Source organism: Macaca fascicularis, chromosome 9, assembly GCF_037993035.2.
Source record: "Macaca fascicularis isolate 582-1 chromosome 9, T2T-MFA8v1.1".
NCBI classification, from domain to species: domain Eukaryota; kingdom Metazoa; phylum Chordata; class Mammalia; order Primates; family Cercopithecidae; genus Macaca; species Macaca fascicularis.
Genome location: NC_088383.1, coordinates 13,018,830 through 13,041,141, shown reverse-complemented (window position 1 = coordinate 13,041,141; position 22,312 = coordinate 13,018,830). Strand labels below are relative to the sequence as shown.

At 44.7% G+C, this 22,312-nt stretch overlaps 2 protein-coding genes and 1 non-coding gene across 9 annotated transcripts in view; 1 reads left to right on the top strand and 2 right to left on the bottom strand.

Annotated features, from left to right (window-relative positions):
- Positions 1-4,273, bottom strand: part of SEC61A2 (SEC61 translocon subunit alpha 2) — a 46,065-nt gene extending 41,792 nt beyond the window's left edge. The window contains exon 1 of the mRNA XM_074001018.1: positions 4,200-4,273. The gene's annotated coding sequence lies outside the window, so the exon portion shown is untranslated. The remainder of the gene's footprint in view (positions 1-4,199) is intronic.
- Positions 4,274-4,281: 8 nt separating this feature from the next.
- DHTKD1 (dehydrogenase E1 and transketolase domain containing 1) overlaps positions 4,282-22,312 on the bottom strand; it is a 55,304-nt gene continuing 37,273 nt past the window's right edge. For 2 of the 7 annotated variants that reach the window (XM_005564629.5, XM_015455548.4), the window contains 6 exons: positions 21,720-21,826; positions 16,651-16,815; positions 12,566-12,648; positions 11,438-11,607; positions 8,008-8,093; positions 4,282-6,235 (listed from right to left, as the gene is read on the bottom strand). In XM_005564629.5, coding sequence (XP_005564686.3) covers positions 6,134-6,235; positions 8,008-8,093; positions 11,438-11,607; positions 12,566-12,648; positions 16,651-16,815; positions 21,720-21,826 — 713 coding nt within the window. In that variant the 3' untranslated portion in view covers positions 4,282-6,133. Of the gene's footprint in view, positions 6,236-8,007; positions 8,094-11,437; positions 11,608-12,565; positions 12,649-16,650; positions 16,816-21,719; positions 21,858-22,312 lie in introns of all 7 variants that reach the window. The other 5 variants (XM_045399542.3, XM_074001017.1, XR_012417466.1 and 2 more) reach the window with 4 other exon arrangements.
- LOC123566949 (U6 spliceosomal RNA) lies at positions 13,635-13,736 on the top strand. Its single transcript, XR_006689665.1, has one exon. It is a non-coding gene; the product is annotated as a U6 spliceosomal RNA (small nuclear RNA).

The following is a 22,312-nucleotide window of genomic DNA, read 5'->3' as shown; positions in this document are numbered from 1 at the left end:
GTGAAGAATATCCTGTGCCTCTTTTTACTGCTATTTCTGGGATAGTTCCATGGTTCAGGTAAGAGCCTGGGAATGAGCTTTGACACTCTGGATAAACTTTGTGAATTACCCTTCCACCATTCTTTTTTTTCTCTTTGAGACAGAGTCTCGCTCTGTCACTGGGCTGGAGTGCAGTGGCCAGTCTCAACTCACTGCAGCCTCTGTCTCCGAGGTTCAAGTGATTCTCCTGCCTCAGCCTCCCGAGCAGCTGAGATTACAGGCACATGCCACCTTGCCCGGCTAAGTTTGTATTTTTAGTAGAGACGGGGTTTCACCATGTTGGCCAGGCTGGTCTTGAACTGCTAACCTCAAGTGATCTGCCTGCCTTAGCCTCCCAAAGTGCTGGGATTTCAGGCATGAGCCACTGCTCTTGTCCCCTTCCACCATTTTTTCTACCACTACATGCCACCCAGGGCTTTTCCTTAACTGCAATGTGCCACCTAATCTACATCCATCCAGACTCTCACTCTACCTTGATCTTTCATTGTTTTAGCGCATCCAACAAGAAAATGTCTCTATGTATAAAATGCGTTGTCTTCTCAAATACATTGTTAGCCCATTGAGGACAATGGGCAACCCATTTTGTCTTTTACTTCTGTGTATTTCTAAGGTCCATAAAAATGCAATATAGGGAAGATGTCAATAAAGTATTTCTCGATGAAATACCACTTTACTCTTAAAAGGTCATTTCTGGCGTTCAGTTCAATTCTAGCTGGATCCCCATATGAGTCAAAGAAAACAGGGATATGACACTAAAGTTATATCAATTTAATTTTTTTTTTTTTTCTTGAGACAGGGTCTCCCTCTGTCACCCAGGCTGGGGTGAAATGGCGCTGTACCGGCTCATTGCAACCTATGCCTCCCCGGTTCAAACGCTCTGCCTTCCTCAGCCTCTCAAAGAGCTGGGATTACAGGCGTGAGCCACTGTGCACCCTGTTTAATTTTTTATCTACTATTATTTTTCACAGTAGGGGTCTCACTCTGTCGCCTAAGCTGGAGTGCAGTGGTGAGATCATAGCTCACTGCAGCCTCGAAGTCCTTGGTTCAAAGGATCTTTTCACCTCAGCCTCTGGAGTTACTGGAACTACAGGCATGTGCCACTGGCCTGACTTAGACAATTTTTAAAAATTAGACTGGGTGTGGTGGCTCATGCCTGTTAATTCCAGCACTTTGGGAGGTCAAGGCAGGAAAATCATTTGAGGCCAGGAGTTTGTGACCAGCCTGGGCAATATAGTGAGACCTAGTCTCTGTAAGAAAAAAAAAAAAAAATTGTTTAATTAGCAGGGCATAGTGGCAGGCACATTAGTCCTAGCTACTTGGGGGCCTGAGGTGGGATGAACACTTGAGCCCAGGAATTCGAGGCTGCAGTGAACCATAATCATGCCACTGCACTCCAGCCTGGGGGACAGAGGGAGACCCTGTCTCTAAATAAATAAATAAAATTGCAGTTGGCAGTGAGAAAAGGCGTCTGCTTTAGATTGCACTTTATCAGATTTAAATACAATGACAATGAATTACTCTTTCTACAGAGTAAGAGCTTTTGGGGTTTTTTAATTGATGAATACTAGATGTACATACTTTCAAGGTGCATGTGATAATTTAATACATTCATATAATTTATAAATATCAAAACAGTGAATTTGGGATATCCATCACCTTAAATATTTCTCTTTTCTTTAAAATAGAATCATTTGAATTCTCCTCTAGCTATTTTGAAATGTATAATAGATATTGTAAACTGTGGTCACCTACCGATCCATCTAACAGTAGGTCTTATTTCTTCTATCAAACCATATATTTGTACTCGTTAATCTACTTCTCTTCATTCCCCTACCCCTTCCCCTCTCAACCTCTGCTAACAACCGATCTACTCTCTATCTTCGTGAGATCCTTTTTTGTTTTGTTTTGTTTTGTTTTTTGAGATGGAGTCTTGCTCTTGTCACCCAGACTGGAGTGCAATGGCAAGATCTCGGCTCACTGCAACCTCTGCCTCCTGGGTTCAAGTGATTCTCCTGCCTCAGCCTCCCCAGTAGCTGGGATTTACAGGCACCCACCACCACGCCCGGCTAATTTTTTTGTATTTTTAGTACAGACAGGGTTTCACTATCTTGGCCAGGCTGGTCTTGAACTCCTGACCTCAGGTGATCCACCCACCTCGGCCTCCCAAAGGGCTGGATTACAGGCGTGAGCCACTGCACCTGGCCGAAATCTACTTTTTAAGTTCCCACGTGAGTGAGAATATCCAAGTTTTGTCTTTCTGTGCTTGACTTATTTCACATAACATAATGACCTCCAGTTCCATCCATGTTGCTACAAATGACAAGATTTTATTTTTTTTAAATGGCTGAATAATATTCCATTGTATATATGTAACTTATTTTCTTTAATATCCAAATACATATGAGAAAAATGTAGGTGAAGCTTTTGGAACCTCAAAAGTCTTGATCCTCAATCTGTGACTTACTTCCAGTGTAATCTTTTTTTTTGGAGGGGGGGTAACCCTTTTATTTCTTCAATTTTGTCAAAGGGCCAGGCATGGTGGCTCATACCTGTAATCCCAGCACTTTGGGAGGCCGAGGCAGCCTGATGCAAGAGAATTACCTGATCTAGAAAGGCGGAGGTTGCAGTGAGCCGGGATTGTGCCACTGTCCTCCAACCTGGGCCACAGAGCGAGATTTGGTCTCCAAAGAAAAAAAGAAAAACTTAGTAATTTTATACTTGTGTCTTATTTATATATGTTATTTATATCTATGCCATTTTCATGTTCAATGAGGAACAAACCGTAAATTGGGTATTCAAGAAGTAGAAACAGTAGCAACCATGGGAAAATTTTAGTTTTGTCTGAAATGGCAAATTATTCTTAGTAAAAAAAAAATATTTTTTAGTAAGAATAGTAAGAACTATTTTGCTTAGCTTTTCCATGTCTTGCACACACATGCTATTTGGGAAAAATACTCTGAAGCTTAGACATCTTTAGTCTGACTGTATTACCTTTGAAATTTTATTATTTTTTAAAAATTCCTTGGTTGAGAATAAAAATAGTATCCCTTTTACACTTTTTTTTTTGAGATGGAGTCTTGCTCTGTTGCCCATGCTTGAGTAGTTCAAGTGATTTTCCTGCCTCAGCCTCTCAGGTAGCTGGGACTACAAGCATGCATGACAACGCTCGGCTGATCTTTGCATTTTTAGTAGAAACAGGCTTTCAAACCAGGTTGGCCAGGCTGGTCTTGAACTCCTGACCTTACGTGATCTGCCCACCTTGGCCTCCCAAAGTGCTGGAATTACAAGCATGGGCCACCGTGCCTGGCCTACTGAATTTTTAAAGGAAAGGAAGTAATGAGTATTTGATTTGGAATTCCTTAAATGGTCCCTTCCTGCAAGGGACTGTAAAATGCTGATCCATGTTGCAGTAGCAATTGAGAGTAGAGAGGTCAAGACAACAGAAGACACATTTCATGGCTCGAGTTAGAGAAGACATAAAAAGAAACCATGAACAGGCTGTGAGGTGTAAAATTAGAAATTTGGAGAGATCCACCGGTCACCGTGGCTCATGCTTGTAATCCCAGCACTTTGAGAGGCCGAGGTGGGCGGATCATGATGTCAGGAGAAGGAGGCCATCCTGGCTAACACGGTGAAACCCCTTCTCTACTAAAAATACAAAAAACTAGCTGTGGCATGTGCCTGTAGTCCCAACTACTCAGGAGGCTGAGGCAGGAAAATCTTTTGAACCCAGGAGGCAGAGGTTGCAGCGAGCCGAGATCGCACCACTCCAGCCTGGGCGACAAAGCGAGACTCCGTCTCAAAAAAAAAAGGTTAGTTTAGAGCTCTCCAAATTTCTTTTTCTTTTTCTTTTTTTTTTTTTTTTTTTGAGACAGAGTCCCTCTCTGTCACCCAGGCTGGAGTGCAGTGGTACGATCTCGGCTCACTGCAACTTCCACCTCCCGGGATCAAGCGATTTTCCTGCCTCAGCCTCCGGAGTAGCTGGGATTACAGGCATGCGCCACCATGCCCTGCTCATTTTTATATTTTTAGTAAGAGATGGGGTTTAGCCATGTTGACCAGGCTGGTCTCGAACACCTGACCTCAGGTGATGCACCCGTCTTGGCCTCCCACAGTGCTGTGATTACAGGTGTGAGCCACCACGCCCAGCCTAAACTAACCTTTTACAGAGATCTAATCTTCCATCTCATTTTTGTGCTTAGACTTTTGAAATCTTTTCATTCAAGAAATCCAGGAGCCCTGAGGGGAAAAAATGACAATGTGCTTTTATTTTTTTTCTTGTTAAAAAAATACAACATTGGTAATCGTTTTCATTAAATAGACCTTTGTGACTTTACTGATTTACATGAGTGGTGCTAAATTACATGATTTATAAGACTTGACACAGGAAGGATGCACTGAGGTATATGGGAAGAAAAGGGATATGAATACTAGAGAAATGTTAAATCAATAACTAAGGCACACTTTCGGATGTGAATCATAAATCTACCACTGTGGCGAGAACAGCCTATACGTACTGGATTCTGAAAGACATGATCAGTTGCTGGTAAAAGTGGAGAAGGCCTGGGTTTCTGCCAGTCCCCTGGTACTTCCCACACCACTTCAGAGAAAAAGCGTCATGACACAAGAACGGTAGACGGTAGAGGCCCCCAGCACTGAGTCAGGGGAAGCGACATGGTTTGCTATTTAGTTATGCTTCCAGTACTTGGTTTAATTTCACAGTGAGGGAGTTGGTTGGTGATCTGTAAGAAATCCCCAAGCACCTGGTGTTGGGAAGTTCCCTCAAATAAAGAGGTGTTCTTTTCTTTTCTTTTTTGTCTCTCTCTCTCTCTCTTATTTATTTATTTTTTGAAACGAGTCTTGCTCTGTCGCCCAGGCTGAAGGGCAGTGGCAGGATCTCAGCTCACTGCAACCTCCACCTCCCGGGTTCAAGCGATTCTCCTGCTTCAGCCTCCCAAGTAGCTGGGATCACAGGCACGCACCACCATGCCCAGCTAATTTTTTCGCTATGTTTTGTCTGGTCTCAAACTCCCAACTTCAGGTGATCCACCCACCTCAGCCTCCCAAAGTGCTGAGTTTACAGGCGTGAGCTGCAGCGCCCGGCCAGGAAATGTTCTTTAAGCACCACAAATAAACATACTGTACCAGGGACTTGTAGGGGCAAGACTGATGAACCAGGGGCTGAAATCCCTGTATCAGAAACCCAAGACAGTTAAAAATAGTTAAATATCACTGTAAGAACAATTCAAAGAAAAACAAGTTTACGGCAAAAGAGACTACAAATCAATTTCATCATAACTAAAACTCCTTAATTTAAAAATACAGTACTAGAAGATCATCCACCCAGGGATTTGTATTTAGTAGGACCTAGATTTGCTAGTGTTGGGGAGACACTTCATACAGTGGCTGGAAAGCAGCACCACAGATTTATATAAAATGAAAATATTAGTACTGCCACAGGACTTTAAAAAAAGGGGGGAAATTAATGGAAGTGACATGCATCAAACAAATCAAGAGGCAGTGTTGAGGTCATCTCCATGGAGCTGTAAACTCAGAAGTGTTTCCTGGTCACATGTGGTCAATTAGGGTCAAGTCTGAAATCATCTAGATAATTACCTAGTTTTCCAGCTCATTCAGAGCTAAAATCCATAACACTATCATACTTTCCTTTGATTTTCTGAGATGGAGTCTTGCTGTGTCGCCCAGGCTAGAGTATAGTGGCACCATCTCAGCTCATTGCAACCTCTGCCTCCCAGGTTCAAGCAGTTCCCCTGCCTCAGCCTCCGGAATAGGGAATAGCTGAGACTACAGGCACGCGCCACCACCCCCAACTAATTTTTGTTCAAGTGATTCTCCTGCCTCAGCCTCCCGAGAAGCTGGGATCACAGGTGCCCACCACCACACCCAGCTATTTTTTGTATTTTTAGTACAGGCGGGGTTTCACCGTGTTGGTCAGGCTGGTCTTGAACTCCTGACCTCAGGTGATCCACCGGCCTTGGCCTCCCAAAGTGCTGGGATTACAGGCGTGAGCCACCATGCCTGGCCTTAATGGCCATTTTCTTAAAGAGAAACAGTGTTTCTTCAAAAGTCATCATTAAGCGAAGGTCTTGGAGAGGATATCTTCATGCTGGTACAAGTGAACTGTGCCAATTCCTACAGCGGGTACTGGCAAAGGGGGCCGGCCCACCAGACGGAGCTGTAAGTGCAGCAGAGAATAAATAAAATGCCATTTTGACGAGCTCAGAGCTCTGCTTAGTTCCAACAAGATGGTGCATGTATTTCTCTTAGTTTGTTTAACCATAAATCACCTCTTTCAAATAATGAGTTACACAGAAGAGATTAGAGGGACAGGGCTCCGTGCCTCAATGCCTGTAATCCCAGCGCTTTGGGAGGCCGAGGTGGGTGTATCACTTGAGGCCAGGAGTTTGAGACCAGCTGGCCAACATGAAAAAAACCTCGCCTCTACTAAAAATACAAAAATTTGCCAGGCGTGGTGGCCTGCGCCTGTAATCCCAGCTACTCGGGAGGTTGAGGCACGAGAATCACTTGAACTCCAGAAGCAGAGGTTGCAGTGAGCTGAGATTGCACCACTGCACTCCAGCCTAAGCAAGAGAGCCAGACTTTGTCTCAAAAAAAAAAAAAATAGATTGGTGGCAAATATGTCACCACTAACAACTAATGGAATGCTAGGCAAGATAAGGTAAGACAAGTTCTTGAATTTGTGCTATTCTTTTTTGTTTGTTTGTTTGTTTGTTTGTTTTGAGACGAAGTTTTGCTCTTCGTTGCTCAGGCTGGAGTGCAGTGGCATGATCTCGGCTCACTGCAACCTCTGCCTCCTGGGTTCAAGAGATTCTCCTGCCTCAGCCTCCTGAGTGGCTGGGACTACAGGCATGCATCACCACGCCCAGCTAATTTTTGTATTTTTAGTAGAGATGGGATTTTACCATGTTGGCTAGGCTGGTCTCGAACTCCTGATCTCAGGTGATCAGCCCACCTCGGCCTCACAAAGTGCTGAGATTACAGGCGTGAGCCACCATGCCCAGCCTCAGGTATTTATTTACAGCAATGGGAGAACGAAGTAACACAATGGGCCTAGAATGAGTGTTATTGAGCATATCCAGTCCCACACTATAAAACAAGCCTGCTAGTCCTCTGGCTTGTCCAAGGCTTGGATAAGACATGCTAAGGAGGGTAGTGGGACAGGGAGCCGAAAGGTAAGGGCTTTTACTGTTTTGAGTATAACTACCCTTTTTTTTTTTTTGAGACGGAGTCTCCCTCTGTTACCAGGCTGGAATCTCGGCTCTCTGCAACCTCGACCTCCCAAGTTCCAGTGATTCCCCTGCCTCAGCCTCCTGAGAACCTGGGACTACAGGCCACCACACCCAGCTAATGTTTGTATTTTCACTAGAGATGGGGTTTCACCATGTTGGTCAGGATGGTCTCAATCTCCTGACCTCATGATCCGCCCGCCTCGGCTTCCCAAAGTGCTAGGATTACAGGCATGGGCCACCACGCCAGGCCGAGTATAACCACTTTTTTAAACGTGATTTTAATATTTTGATGACCAAAATGTTATGCAGCAAAGCAAAAAAGAGAAGAAAAGAAACATGTAGGCCAGGAGCGGTGGCTTGCACCTGTAATTCCAGCATTTTGAGAGGCCGAGGTGGGCGGATCAGGTCAGGAGATTGAGACCATCCTGGCTAACAGGGTGAAACCCCGTCTCTACTAAAAATGAAAAAAAAAAAAAAATCAGCCGGGCATGATGGCAGGTGCCTGTAATCCCAGCTACTGAGGGGGCTGAGGCGGGAGAATGGCATGAACCTGGGAGGTAGAGTTTGCAGTGAGCAAAGATCACGCCACTGCACTCCAGCCTGCGAGACAGAGCGAGACTCCGTCTCAAAAAAAAAAAAAAGAAAGAAAGAAAAACAACATGCACACAAGACACTACCAGAGAAAACATGTGATTACCTTGCAGGCCAGCTGCTTTTCAAACCTTGGAGAAACAAACGACCATGGACCCATGTTCTGAGGTTCTTCCTGACTCCAAATATGATCTATGAGAGAAGAAATTCATTTCAGCACCTCAAACAGACACATGCACACAGTACCCAATTTACTATGATTCCACCTACGATGCTGTTTTCAACTTTACAATGGTGTGAAAGGGATTCACATTCACGAAAAACTGTACTTCAAGTACCCGTACAACAATTGTGTTTTTCACTTTTGGTATAGTATTCAATAAATTATTTGAGATACTCAACACTTCATGATAAAATGTAATCGATTTTGTGTTAAGTGATTGTGCCTAACTGTAAGCTAATGTGAGCGCTCTGAGTGTGTTTAAGGTGGGCTAGGCTAAGCTGTGTTTTGTAGGTTAGGTGTATTCAATGCATTTTTTTTTTAATTTTAAGTTCTGGGGTACATGTGCAGGATGTGCAGTTTTGTTATACAGATAAATGTGTGTCATGGTGGTTTGCTGCGCAGATCATCCCATCACCTAGATATTAACCCAGCATCCATTAGCTATTCTTCCTGATGCTCTCCTTCCTCCCCCGCGACCCTCGGACAGGCCCCACTGTGTGTTGTTCCCTTCCTTGTGTCCACGTGTTTTCATCATTCAGCTCCCGCTTATAAGGGAGAACACGCGGTATTTGGTTTTTTGATCCTGCGTTAGTTTGCTGAGGATAATGGCCTCCAACTCCATCCCTGTCCCTGCAAAAGACATGATCTCATTCCTTTTTAAGGATGCATAGTATTCCCTGGTGTATATGTACCACATTTTCATGTTCTTTTTTTTTTTTTTTTTTTGACACGGAGTCTGGAATCCAGGCTGGAGTGCAGTGGCACGATCTCAGCTCACTGAAACCTCTGTCTCCCAGGTTCAAGCAATTCTCCTGCCTCAGCCTCCCAAGCAGCTGGGACTACAGGTATGCGCCACCACACTCGGCTAATTTTTGTATTTTTAGTAGAGATGGGGTTTCACCATGTTGGTGACCCTGGTCTCAAACTCCCAACCTCAGGTGATCCACCCACCTCGGCCTCCCAAAGTGCTGGGATTACAGGAGTGAGCTACTGTGCCTGGCCTGCATTTTCAATTTAACAGTATTTTCAACTTACGATGCATTTATTGGGATGTAGCCCCCTCGTAAGTTGCAGAGCATCCATAAACCAAAACAGGAAGGGGATTATCTAGAGATATATTTAGAGAGATTTTTCTCTATATATTCAAATTCAATTAAATATATGCTTTACCAATATGGCATAGTGTTGCTTGTCTCTTTTTTCCTGGCAAATACAGTCATGTATCCACCATCTCAATCATGATACAGAACAGTTCTATCAACCCCCAGAATTTCCTCATCCTGACCTTTTGTAGTCGACTCTAGCTCCCACCCCCACCGTTGAAAATCACCAATCTTTTCTCTATCACTACAGTTGTTTCTTTTCCATAATGTCGTATCAATGAAATCACGCAGCCTTGGGGCTCCTGGAACGGTCATAAGCATTTGTGATTGATCCATGTTGTTATGCACGGCGAAGTTTCACTCCTTTCCATTGCTGAGTAGCACGTTATATGGATGTGCCACTAATTGTTTATTGATTCACTGGTTGAAGGACATTTTGGTTGTTTCCAGTTTGGGGCAATTAGGAATAAAGCTGCTATAAACACTTGCCCACAGATGTTTCTGTAAACCTGTTTTTTATTATTTTTTGAGACAGGGCCTCATTTTATCACCCAGTCTGGAGTATAGTGGCGTAATCACAGCTCACTGCAGCCTCAACTTCCCAGGCTCAAGTGATCCTCCCACCTCAGCGTCCGAGATAGCTGGGACTACAGGCACATGCCAGCACACCTGGCTAATTTTTCTATTTGATTTTTAGAAAAGAGGATTTGCCATGTTGCCTAGGCTGGTCTTGAACTCCTGAGCTCAAGTGATGCACCTGCCTCGGCCTCCCGAAGTGATGGCCCAGGCATAAGCCACTATGCCTGGACTATTTCTTCTTTTGTAATTAAAAACAATTTTTTGAGAGAGTGGGTCTCACTCTGTCACCCAGGCTGGAGTGCAGTGGTACGATCACGGCTTACTGCAGACTTGAACTGCTGGGCTCAAGCAATCTTCCCATCTCAACCTCTCGAGTAGGCTAAAACTACAGGCATGTGCTACAACGCCTAGCTAATTTATTTTATTTTTTGTAGAGACAGGGTCTTGCTATATTGCTCAGCTGGTCTCCAACTCCTGGCCTCAAGTGATCCTTCTGCCTCGACCTCCCAAAGTGCTAGGACTACAAACACGAGCTACCATGCCTAGGCTGTGAATGTGTTTTTACTTCTCTTGTGTGAATACCTATGAGTAAGACTGCTGGGGCATATGGTAACTCGGTGTTTAACTTTGTAAGAAACATACTTTTTTCCAAGGTGGCAGCACCAGCTTGCATCCACGAGCAGCGAGTGTGGGTTCCAGTGGCTCTGCTCCTCATCAACACTTCATAGCATGAGTCTGTTGTTCTGTTTTAGTTTTAACCTTTCTAAGAGGTGTGTGGCCATACCTCATTTTGGATTAATTTTCATTTATTTTAACATGAATAATATTGAGCATCTTTCAAAGTGCTTATTTGCCATCCAGTTCTTTGGAGAAGTGCCTGCTCAAAGTTTTTGCACATTTTGAAAAATTGGATTGTTTTCTTTGGGTTTGTTTGTTTTGTTTTTTTGAAATGGAGTCTCACTCTGTCACCCAGACTAGAGTGCAGTGGCACAGTCTTGGCTCACTGCATGTTCCGCCTCCTGAGTTCAAGAGACTTTCCTGCCTCAGCCTCTGGAGTAGCTAGGATTACAGGCGCCTGCCACCATGCCTGGCTATTTTATGTATTTTTAGTAGAGATGGGGCTTTTCCATGTTGGCCAGACTGGTCTTGAACTCCTGACCTCAAGTGATCTGCCCACCTTGGCCTCCCAAAGTGCTGGGATTACAGGCATGAGCCACTGTGCCAGGCCTTTGTTTTGTTTGTTTTTGGAGACAGGGTCTTACTCTGTAGGTCAGGCTGGAGTGCAGTGGCACAATCCGGGGTCGCTGAAGCCTCAGTCTCCCAGACTCAAGCGATCCTCCTGCCTCAGCCACCCAAGTAGCTGGGACTACAGGCACCACCACGCCCAGCTAATTTTTATATTTTTAGTAAAAATAGGGTTTTGCCATGTTGGGCAGACTGGTCCCAAACTCCTGACCTCAAGTGATCTGCCTGCCTTGGCCTGCCAAAGTGATGGGATTACAGGTGTGAGCCACTGCACCCGGCTGAGATTCAATTTTCTAATAATCCCCACCACCTCTTTTCATTTGAAAGAGTTGAAATGGGTTTCGGGTATCTGAACATCAAAACCCCAAATGAAAACAACCCCTTACCTTTAACATGTTTGTATTTGCTCATCTCTTGCTGTAAAGAATCCAATGGGAAGGGGCAGAGTTCCTCTACGCGGATGATGGCAAAGTCATGCCTCTTGGGCCCGAGAGATTCCCTTTGCTTCAGCAGGGAGTAGTAATGTTTGCCAGAGCAGAACACAAGGGTCTTAACCCTGTTGGACAGAAAAGGAACAGCAGGTGGGGGGAAATTTTTTCCAAGTAAGAATTATGTCAGAAGAGGCCAGGCGCAGTGGCTCACGCCTGTAATCTCAGCACTTTGGGAGGCTGAGGTGGGCAGATCACGAGGTCAGGAGATTGAGACCATCCTGGCTAACACGGTGAAACCCTTTCTCTACTAAGAATACAAAAAAATTAGCCAGGCGTGGTGGCGGACACCTGTAGTCCCAGCTACCTGGGAGGCTGAGGGAGGAGAATGGTGTGAACCCGGGAGGTGGAGCTTGCAGTGAGCTGAGATTGCGCCACTGCGCTCCAGCCTGGGCAACAGAGCAAGACTCCATCTCAAAAAAAAAAAATGATGTCAGAAGGGGAGACACTGCAGATTTAAAGGCCTCATGAACAAGGTGGTGGGGGTCTCTGCAGCTGGGTTTAGTCATAGGCTATTCCTAGAGATCCTTCTTCAGCAACACGTGCCTCCAAAGTCCACTTTCCAACCCACACTTAACTCCTACTCCACTGACTTAAAGGAGTTATATTAGGATAGGGAGGCCAGGCATGGTGGCTCACACCTGTAAATCCCAGCACTTTGGGAGGCTGAGGTGGGTGGATAACCTGAGGTCAGGAGTTCGAGACCGGCCTGGCCAACATGGTGAAATCCCATCTCTACTAAAAATACAAAAATTAGCAGGGTGTGGTGGTGGGTGCCTGTAATCCCACCTACTTGGGAAGCTGAGGCAGGAGAATCACTTGAATCTGGGAGGCAGAGGTTGCAGAGAGCCGAGATCATGCCAGTACACTCCAGCCTGGGCGATACAGCCAGACTCAGTCTCATAAATAAATAAATAAAAATAGGAGAGGGGAGATCTGCATCACCTGTCATCTCTTCATGTGAACTACTTTTCATATTAATTGAAATTCTGCCGCAGAGTATGAAAACAGAGACACAGATCTTACTTTTCTGGATCCACAGATGAATCACCAATGACTGGGTTAAATGTTGTACCTGGTGCCATTTCTTGAAGAGTTGACACGGCTGCCTACAAGGGAGAAGAGGCCACACATCCAGCAAGCAACAGAAAGAAGTGATGCTGCCACTTACAAGGGTTGCTACCAAACATGAGTGCCAAAGTTCCAGCCTAGCACTGCAAGGAAACACATGTCCTAATAGATACAACACCTTACCAAAAAATATCAGTTCTCTATACTTCAGAGTAAAACTTTTTCTGAGGTTACATAAGATAGCCTTTTGGAATCCTAACACTTGGAGAGGCCAAGGCAGGAGGAACACTTGAGGCCAGGAGTTCAAGACCAGCCTGGGCAACACAGTGAGACTCCCTTCACACCCCCTACTCCACCATCCCCACTGGTGCCCTGCCTCTATTTAAAAAACAACAACAACAACAAAAACAGGCCAGATGCAGTGGCTCATGATGGTAATCCCAGCACTTTGGGAAGCCAAGGTGGGCAGATCACCTGAGGTCAGGAGTTCGAGACCAGCCTGGCCAACATGGTGAAATCCCATCTCTACAAAAATACAAAAATTAGCCAGGCATGACGATGGCTGTCTGTAATCCCAGCTACTCAGGAAGCCGAGGTGGGAGGATGGCTTGAGCTTGGAAGGCAGAAGTTGCAATAAGCCATGATCACGCCACTGCACTCCAGCCTGGATGACAGAGCCAGCCCTTGTCTCAAAAAAAAAAAAAAAAGAAAAAGACTAGGTGCAGTGGCTCATGCCTATAATCCCAGCACTTTGGGAAGGAGAGGCAGACAGATTTCCTGACATCAGGAATTCAAGACCAGCCTGGCCAACATGGTGAAACCCTGTCTCTACTAAAAGTATAAAAGTTAGCCAGGTGTGGTGGTATGTTCCTGTAATCCCAGCTACTTGGGAAGGTGAGACAGGAGAATTGCTTGAACCTGGGAGCCAGAGGTTGCAGTGAGCCAAGGTCACACCATTGAACTACAGCGTGGATAATGAGAAACTCCGTCTCAAGAAAAAATAAAAATAAAAAGATTGCCTTTTATGCTCATTTTGGCAGCATGTATACTAAAATTAGAACACTGCGGAGAAGATTAGCATGGCCCCTGCACAAGGATGACAATAAAAATTGAAAAATAAATTTAAAAGAAGATTACCTTTTACCTGGTGCCACGATATAATTTAAAGAATCAGGCTGGACGCGGTGGCTCATACCTGTAATCCCAGCACTTTGGGAGGCCAAGACAGGCATATCACTTGAAGCCAGGAGTTTGAGACCAGCCTGGCCCACATGGTGAAACCTCGTCTCTATTAAAAATACAAAAATGAGCCAGGTATGGTGGCACACACCTGTAATCCCAGCTACTTGGGAGGCTGAAGCAGGAGAATCGCTTGAACCCAGGAAACGGAGGTTGCAGTGAGCTGAGATCGTGCCATTGCACTTCAGCCTGGGTGACAGAGCAAAACTCTATCTCAAAAAAAAAAAAAAAAAGGCTGGGTGTGGTGGCGCACACCTGTAGTCCCAGCTATGCCAGAGGCTGAGGCCTTGCTTGAACGCAGGAGGCAGAGGTTGCAGCGAGCCAAGATTATGCCACTACATGCCAGCCTGGGTGACAAAGTGAGACTCTGTCTCAAAAAGAAAAAGAAAAAAAAGAGCCCACCCCAGAAAAACGGTGCTAAAGGCATTGCATTAACTCTTCCTAAATGTTCGGTGATGCTTCCAACCTGATGAGGTCACCTCAAAATATGTAAGATTGTTCACGAAACACTGGGTGAGAAAGAACCAATAGACCACTATAAGTGAACTAGAAATGAACAGCTGCTATTGGTGAGACGGCTGAAATCCATTTCCTGGCTATTGACTAGATACTGACTCCCAGGGCCGGGCTGGGGTGAGTCAAGTAATGTACCTAGTGCAAAAAGTTTAAGGAGGCACTGATTTTAGGGCTGTGAAAATATCACCCCTCAGAAAGAGTACCTCCCTACTTCCCTCTGAATGCTAAAAACTGCTTAAAACAACGAGGCCAGGCATAGTGGCTCACACCTATAATCCCAGCATTTTGGGAAGCCGAGTCAGCCTGATCACTTGAGGCAAGGAGTTCGAGAACAGCTTGGCCACCATGGTGAAACTCTACTAAAAATACAAAAATTAACTGAGCATGGTGGTGCAAGCCTGTAATCCCAGCTACTCGGGAGGCTGAGGCAGGAGAATTGCTTGAGCCTGGGAGGCAGAGTTTGCAGTGAGCGGAGATCACACTCTGCACTCCAGCCTGGGCAACAGAGCAACACTCTGTCTCAAAAAACCAACCAACGAACCAACCAACATTGCAAGACTTGCAGTTTTTCTTTAGTATCCCTCAATTCCAAATATACACTCTCGAACCTTGGCGAACAGCACAAGATATTCTTGAACAGCCGAATTCTAAATGTCTTATTTCACCTCAGCAGTCATATCCAAATAAATGTAAAAATTTTAATACTCCCGGCCGGGCACGGTGGCTCATGCCTGTAATCCCAGCACTTTGGGAGGCCGAGGCAGGCGGATCACCTGAGGCCAACAGTTCGAGACCACCTGGTCCAACACATTGAAACCCCATCTCTATTAAAAATACAAAAATTAGCTGGGCGTGGTGGCGAGTGCCTATAATCCCAGCTACTCAGGAGGCTGAGGCAGGAGAATCGCTTGAACCTGGGAGCTGGAGGTTGCAGTGAGCCGAAATAGTGCCACTGCAATCCAGCCTGGGTGGGCAACAGAGCGAGATTCCGTCTCAAAAAAATAATAATAAAATAAAATAAAACAACAACAACAAATTTAATACTAATTCTAATTAAAACTCTTATATGAACCTGAAAAAATTATAGCCGATAGGATAAATATATGCTTAGTAGTATTTATTATTTTGAACATTTCCATTTGAAAACTAGCATATTTTTGTGATTTGAAAAACATAATGTACACTTAACACATAAATAGGTAAACCTAAGTATGTGTTAAATGATGAAATGATGAATTTCACACCACTGCACTCTAGCCTGGGCAACAGTGCAAGCAAGACTCCATCTCAAAAAGAAAAAAAAAAAGAATGATAAATAATACCATTCATTTCCAACAAAATACTTTGAATTCCCAAATTGCTGCTATCAACAAAAATAGTGCTTAGACCATTTGGGCTTTAAAACTTTTTCTTTTCTTTTTCAGACAAGGTCTTGCTGTGTTGCCCAGGCTGGACTGTAGTGGCCTGGTCCTACCTCACTGCAGCCTTGAAATCCAGGGCTCAAGAGATGCTCCCATCTCAGCCTCCTGCGTAGCTGAGAGCACAGGTGTGAGCCACCAAACCAGCTAATTTTTTTTTTTTTTTTAGAGATGGGGTCTTACAATGTTGCCCAGGCTGCTCTCAAACTCCTGGGCTCAAGCGATCCTCTTGCTGAGGCCTCCCAAAGTCCTGGTATTATAGGCCTGAGCCACGGTGCCCCGCCTAATAGCCTAAAAGCTTGTGTAAATATTATTTCTGCTCAGGAGGACACTAGTGTAACATCTGCTATCCCTGTCCTTCATTATGATTGACAGAAAACCTACCTATCTTTCCAGGTAGTCTTAAAAGGCTGTTCAAAAAATGAAAGCAGGCCGGGTGTGGTAGCTCACGCCTGTAATCCCAGTACTTTGGGAGGCCAAGGCGGGCAGATCACCTGAGGTCAACAGTTAGAGACCTGTCTGGCCAACATGGCGAAACCCCGTCTCTACTAAAAATACAAAAATTAGCTGGGGGTGGTGGTGCACACCTGTAATCTCAGCCACTTGGGAGGGTGAGGCAGGAGAATTGCTTAAACCCAGGAGTCAGAGGTTGCAATGGGCTGAGATTGCACCATTGCACTCCAGCCTGAGCAACAAGAGTGAGACTGTGTCTCAAAAAACAACAAAAAAAATGAAGGTAGCAAAGTCAGTTGAAACTAAAAAGGTGTTTCTGTAATGTAAATATAATTAGATATGGAAAATAGAGAAAAATGGAGTGCAAAAAATGACAAAAGGAGGAAGGCTTATTCGCCAGCTTCTTCTACTTACTGGGAGCCTGAGTAACATCTTAGGCGAAGCAACAATGAGTGGTTTTCTGAAGTTCCGGACCATTTGTCTTCTAAGCAAGTGGAAATACTGTGCAGGAGTTGTTGGATGAACCACAAACATGTTCACAGTGTCTCCATCCACCCCCTCTTCCACACTGTCACACATCTGGGAGAGAAGTGGCAAGAAAGGAGAAGAATATTCAGATCATCTATTTCAGTCGTAGTGACAATGGGCTAGCCAAAGGGAAACACAGGTGTTCTCAATTACAGCAGAAAAGCTATTGCCCAACATTACACAAAAATACCAGCAGGTGCATTAATGAACAGTGAGGTATTAACCAAAGGAGAGCTCTGATGGCTTTCTCCACTGGCCCAATTCTGTGTCATCTAACACAATTGTTTCCAAACACGGCTGGACAGCAACAATCATCTGGAAAGAACTTTTAAAAAAAAAAAAAAAATACATATTCTGATTACTACAGGGTTAAGATAGGGGAAGGAAGCACTATCAGAATCTCACTTTCCTAATGTAATAAACAAAATGATTGTCGGTGTGTGTGTCTGTGTGTATGTGTGTGTGTTTTAAGACAAAAACAAAATTAAAAGCAGCTCATAGAAAGGTTGAAAAATTCAGGGCAAGGAAGTTAAATCTCAGAAGATCCTGGTGGGACAGAAAGCCGAGGCATAACTCCTAACCCTACCCCAAAGGCAGTGAAAGGAAAGAAAGAGAGTTGACAAAATCTGGACAATTCTTTTTGTTGTTGTTGTTACAGAGTCTCGCTCTCTCGCCCAGGCTGGAGTTCAGTGGCACAATCACAGCATACTGTAACCTCAAACTCTGGACTCAAGCAATCCTCCCACCAGAACCTCCCAAGTAGCTGGGACTACAGGTGCCTGCTACCACACCTGACTAATTTTAAAATTTTTGTAGAGATGGGGTCTCGTTATGATGCCCAGGCTGGTCTCAAACTTCTGGGTTCAAGTGATCCTCCCGCCTCAGCCACCCAAACTGCTGGGATTACAGGCATGAGCCACCGTGCCTGGCCTTAATCATGATCATCTTCTTTTTGCATACACACTTGATTCCCTTGACCCTTCACTCCAACCCATAAACCTAGTTAATCCCCACTTTCTGCCTGTTCCATGTCTGCAGAGAATGTAGCTGGAGACAACACAAAATCACACCAATGGTCTTTAGAATCCTGACCAAGAATCTCAGGTGTGGCCTTAATGACCTTAGACTCTTAAACTCTATTTCCCTAATTCACTCATTCTCCTTCTTTCCCAGGTGACTAATTCACACCTTTAAACTCAGGACCTCCTCGTCCATCACCACTCTCAGCTAATGACCTCAGAGCATGTCCTCAGACCATCTACACACACATTCTCACCTGCACCCATCTTCTCTGCCCTCCATTTACTGCCACCAACCATGCTCCTGTCTAAAGCTAATTTAAGCCACCATGTACTAGAGCCTACCCCATCTTAAGCATGCAAGGAAATCATTCAGTTATTCTGCCCTCACCCCTACATCACCATTCTCTTCTTCTCTACTAGATCATGCCTGTCACCAAACAGGCCTTATTTCCTACCTTTAACACAAAACAAAGGCCTGGCACGGTGGCCCACACCTGAAATCCTAGCACTTTGGGAAGCCAAGGAGGCAGTATCACATGAGGGCAGGGGTTCAAGAGCAGCCTGGCCAACATGGTGAAACCCTGTCTCTACTAAAAATACAAAACTTAGCCGGGCATCATGGCACACACCTATAATCCCAGGTACTCGGGAGGCTGAGGCAGGAGAATTGCTTGAACCTGGGAAGCAGAGGTTGCAGAGAGCCAAGACTGCACCATTTTACTCCAGCCTGGGTGACAGAGCAAGACGCCATCTCAAAAAGAAAACAAAACACAAAAAGAACTCTTGACACAAATTTCCCCACCAGCTATTGTCCCATTTTCTTATTCTATTTACAGCAATACTCCTCAAAAGATTTAAGTTGACTTTCCTCCCTTTTTTTTTTTTTTTTTTTTTTTTTTTTTGAGACAGGGTCTGGCTCTCTTGCCCAGGCTGGAATACAGTGGTGAAACCTCAGCTCACTACAACCTCTGCCTCCCAGGGTCAAGTGATCCTCCCACCTCAGCCTCCCAAGTAGCTGGGATTGTGGGCATGCACCACCGCCCAGCTAATTTTTTTAGTTTTATTTTTAGCAGAGATGGGGTCTCACCATGTTGCCCAGGCTAGTCTCAAACTCCTGAGCAAGTGCTCCTCCCACCCCGGCCTCCCAAAGTGCTGGGATGACAGGCATGCGCCACCGCGCTCGGCCCACTTTCCTCCCTGGAATATGTTCTGGAGATCTACTGCACAGGACGGTGACTGCAGTTAACGTACTATATACCTGAAAACTGCCAAGAGGATAGATTTTAAATGTTCTCTTCCCAAAAAAATGGTGAGTATGTGAGGTGATGGGTCTGTTAATTGCTTGATTCAATCATTTCACAATGTATACCTACATCAAAACATCACATTTTATACCATTAATATATACAATTTTACATTTGTCAATTACAATTTTTAAATAAATACACTTCCTTTTCTCTAGAATCAGGAATCAGGGGTGTCCAATCTTTTGGCTTCCCTGAGCCACACTGGAAGAAGAATCATCTTGGGCCACACATAAAATACACTAACAATGGCTAATAAGGTACAAAAAAAAGAAAATCACAAATAATGTTTTAAGAAAGTTTATGAATTTGTATTGGGCCACATTCAAAGCTGGTCTGAGCTGCATGTGGTCCATGGACACAGGTTGGACGGGTTGCTCTAGATGGTCCTTAGTATGTCATCAACCATCAAATGGACTCCTGATTTCTAAATCCAGTGGTTCATTCTTATGCCTCATCTATTTATTATTTGTATATTTTTAGTAGAGACAGGGTCTCACTGTGTTGTCCAGGCTGGTCTCAAACTCCTGGGTTCAAGTGATCCTCCCACCTCGGCCTCTCAAAGTGCTGGGATTACTTCACTCCTCATCTTAATTGACATTGACACTCCCTCTTCTTTGATATGTTTCCTTCGCTTGCTTTCTAAGATCTTCCTCCCACCTCACTGGTTGCTCCTTCTTCATCTCACTTACTCTTCTTCTCTGCATCCTCTGACGTTGGACTATCCCAGGGTCCAGAGCTCAGGCACCTTTTCTCTTCCACTGTGCTTACTGCTTTGATGACTTCATCCAGATTCATGACTGTCAATGTCATCTAGTGGCCGATGACTCCGAAACTGTATCCCGCACCTACCCATTTCCTCTATTTCTTCAAAAACTAGTAGTTTTGTATTTCACATGTCATTCTTTAGTTTATCTACCATTACTCTAATTTCTTTTTAAATAAAATTCTTGATGTCATCATTAATGTAACTATCCATCTATCTGTTGTTCTATCTACCTATCTATTAAGCTATCATCTATTTATACATTTTAGCGGCACACATGCCAAAATCATTAACGATATGCATGCTGAAGTACTTGGGGTGACATGTATTGATATCTCTATTTATTTATTATTTATGTACATATGTATGTATGTATGTATGTATATATATATTTATTTATTTAATTTTTTGAGACAGAGTCTTTGCTGTCCAGGCTGGAGTGCCATGGCGTGATCTTGGCTCACTGCAACCTCTGCCTCCTGGGTTCAAGCGATTCTCCTGCCTCAGGCTCCTGAGTAGCTTGGATTACAGGCATGAGCCACCACACCTGGCTAATTTTTGTATTTTTAGTAAAGATGGGGTTTCACCATGTTAGCCAGGCTGGTCTCAAACTCCTGACATCAAGTGATCCACCTGCCTTGGTCTCCCAAAGTGCTGGGATTACAGGTGTGAGCCACTGTGCCCGGCTGATATCTCCATTTATTTTGAAATGAATCAAAAAATAAGATGGATTGAATGATACCAGAATGACAGACAAATAGATATGTGACAAAACAAGTATAATAAAAAATAATGGTGAATTCTAGGGAGTGGGTATATGAGTATTCACAGTAAATTCTTTTTTTTTTTTTTTTTTTTTTTTTGAGATGGAGTCTCGCTCTGCCGCCCAGGCTGGAGTGCAGTGGCCGGATCTCAGCTCACTGCAAGCTCCGCCTCCCGGGTTCACGCCATTCTCCTGCCTCAGCCTCCCGAGTAGTTGGGACTACAGGCGCCTGCCACCGCGCCCGGCTAGTTTTTTGTATTTTTTAGTAGAGACGGGGTTTCACCGTGTTAGCCAGGATGGTCTCGATCTCCTGACCTCGTGATCCGCCCGTCTCGGCCTCCCAAAGTGCTGGGATTACAGGCTTGAGCCACCGCGCCCGGCTTATTCACAGTAAATTCTTTTCAACTTTTCTGTATATCTGAAAGTCTTCATAATAAACCATAAGGAAGTAACATGCAAAAAGAGACATTTGTAATGATTCACACAAAATGAGGACAATGGCTATTTCTGGGAGGATATTTCAAATGTTTTAATAACCAGCCAGGGTCGGTGGCTTGTGCCTGTAATCCCAACACCTTGGGAGGCTGAGGCGGGCGTATCACTTGAGGCCAGGAGTTTCAGACCAGCCTGGCCAACATGCAAGAACACCAATCTCTACTAAAAACACAAAATTAGCCGGGCATGGTGGCATATGACTGTGGTTCTAGCTACTTGGAGGCTGAGGCAGGAGAAGCGCTTTAACCCAAGGAGCAGAGGTTGCAATAGCCGAGATCATACCACTGCATACCAGCCTGCGCAACAGAGCGAGACCCCATCTCAAAAAAAAAAAAAAAAAAAAGGGTGTCTAGGAGATTCTGATGATCAGTCTGGTATAAGAACTGCTGATCCTGGCACAAGAGAACTTTAATTGCCATAAAACCGTGATACTATTATACCTGATACATTATGTTTCCGAAGAAAATTGACATTGCATCAAATCTGTTTCACTCAAATACTGAGCTATCTTACAGTTAGGTGGGCGTTCAGCTACCCGCAGGAGGTAGAAAAAAGCTCTAGGAAGCAGGACAGTGATTGTTTGACTCCAGAAGACATTGCCTTACCTGCAGGAAACGCTCTATTCGACAGGATGAGTGGTCTGGCCCAGCCCCGTCGTAGCCGTGTGGAAGGAGGATGACGAGGCCACTTTGGAGGAGCCACTTGGCTTCTCCTGGAAAAGCACCATGTGGTGAGTAAGAGCTCTGCGAAGCGGGGACAAAGCAGCCTCACGTGACTCAGCTGGGGAAATCAATGTTAGTTTTCTGCCTGACCCCCCAAAACTGCTTTTATTACATGCACTTTCTAGAACTATTATGCTATACTTAGGGAAATGTCCATTTCGTTGAATGAAAACTTATCATGGGCTGGGCACGGTGGCTCACACCTGTAATCCCAGCACTTTGGGGGGCTGAGGCGGATGCATCACTTGAGGTCAGGAGTTTGAGACCAGCCTGGCCAACATGGTGAAACCCCGTCTCTACTAAAAATACAAAAATTAGCCAGGTGTAGTGGTGCACGTCTGTAGTCCCAGCTACTCTTGAGGCTGAGGTGGGAGAATCACTTGACCCCGGGAGGTAGAGGTTGCAGTGAGCTGAGTTCGTGCCACTGCACACCAGCCTAGGGGACAGAGTGAGACTCCATCTCAAAAAAGAAAATC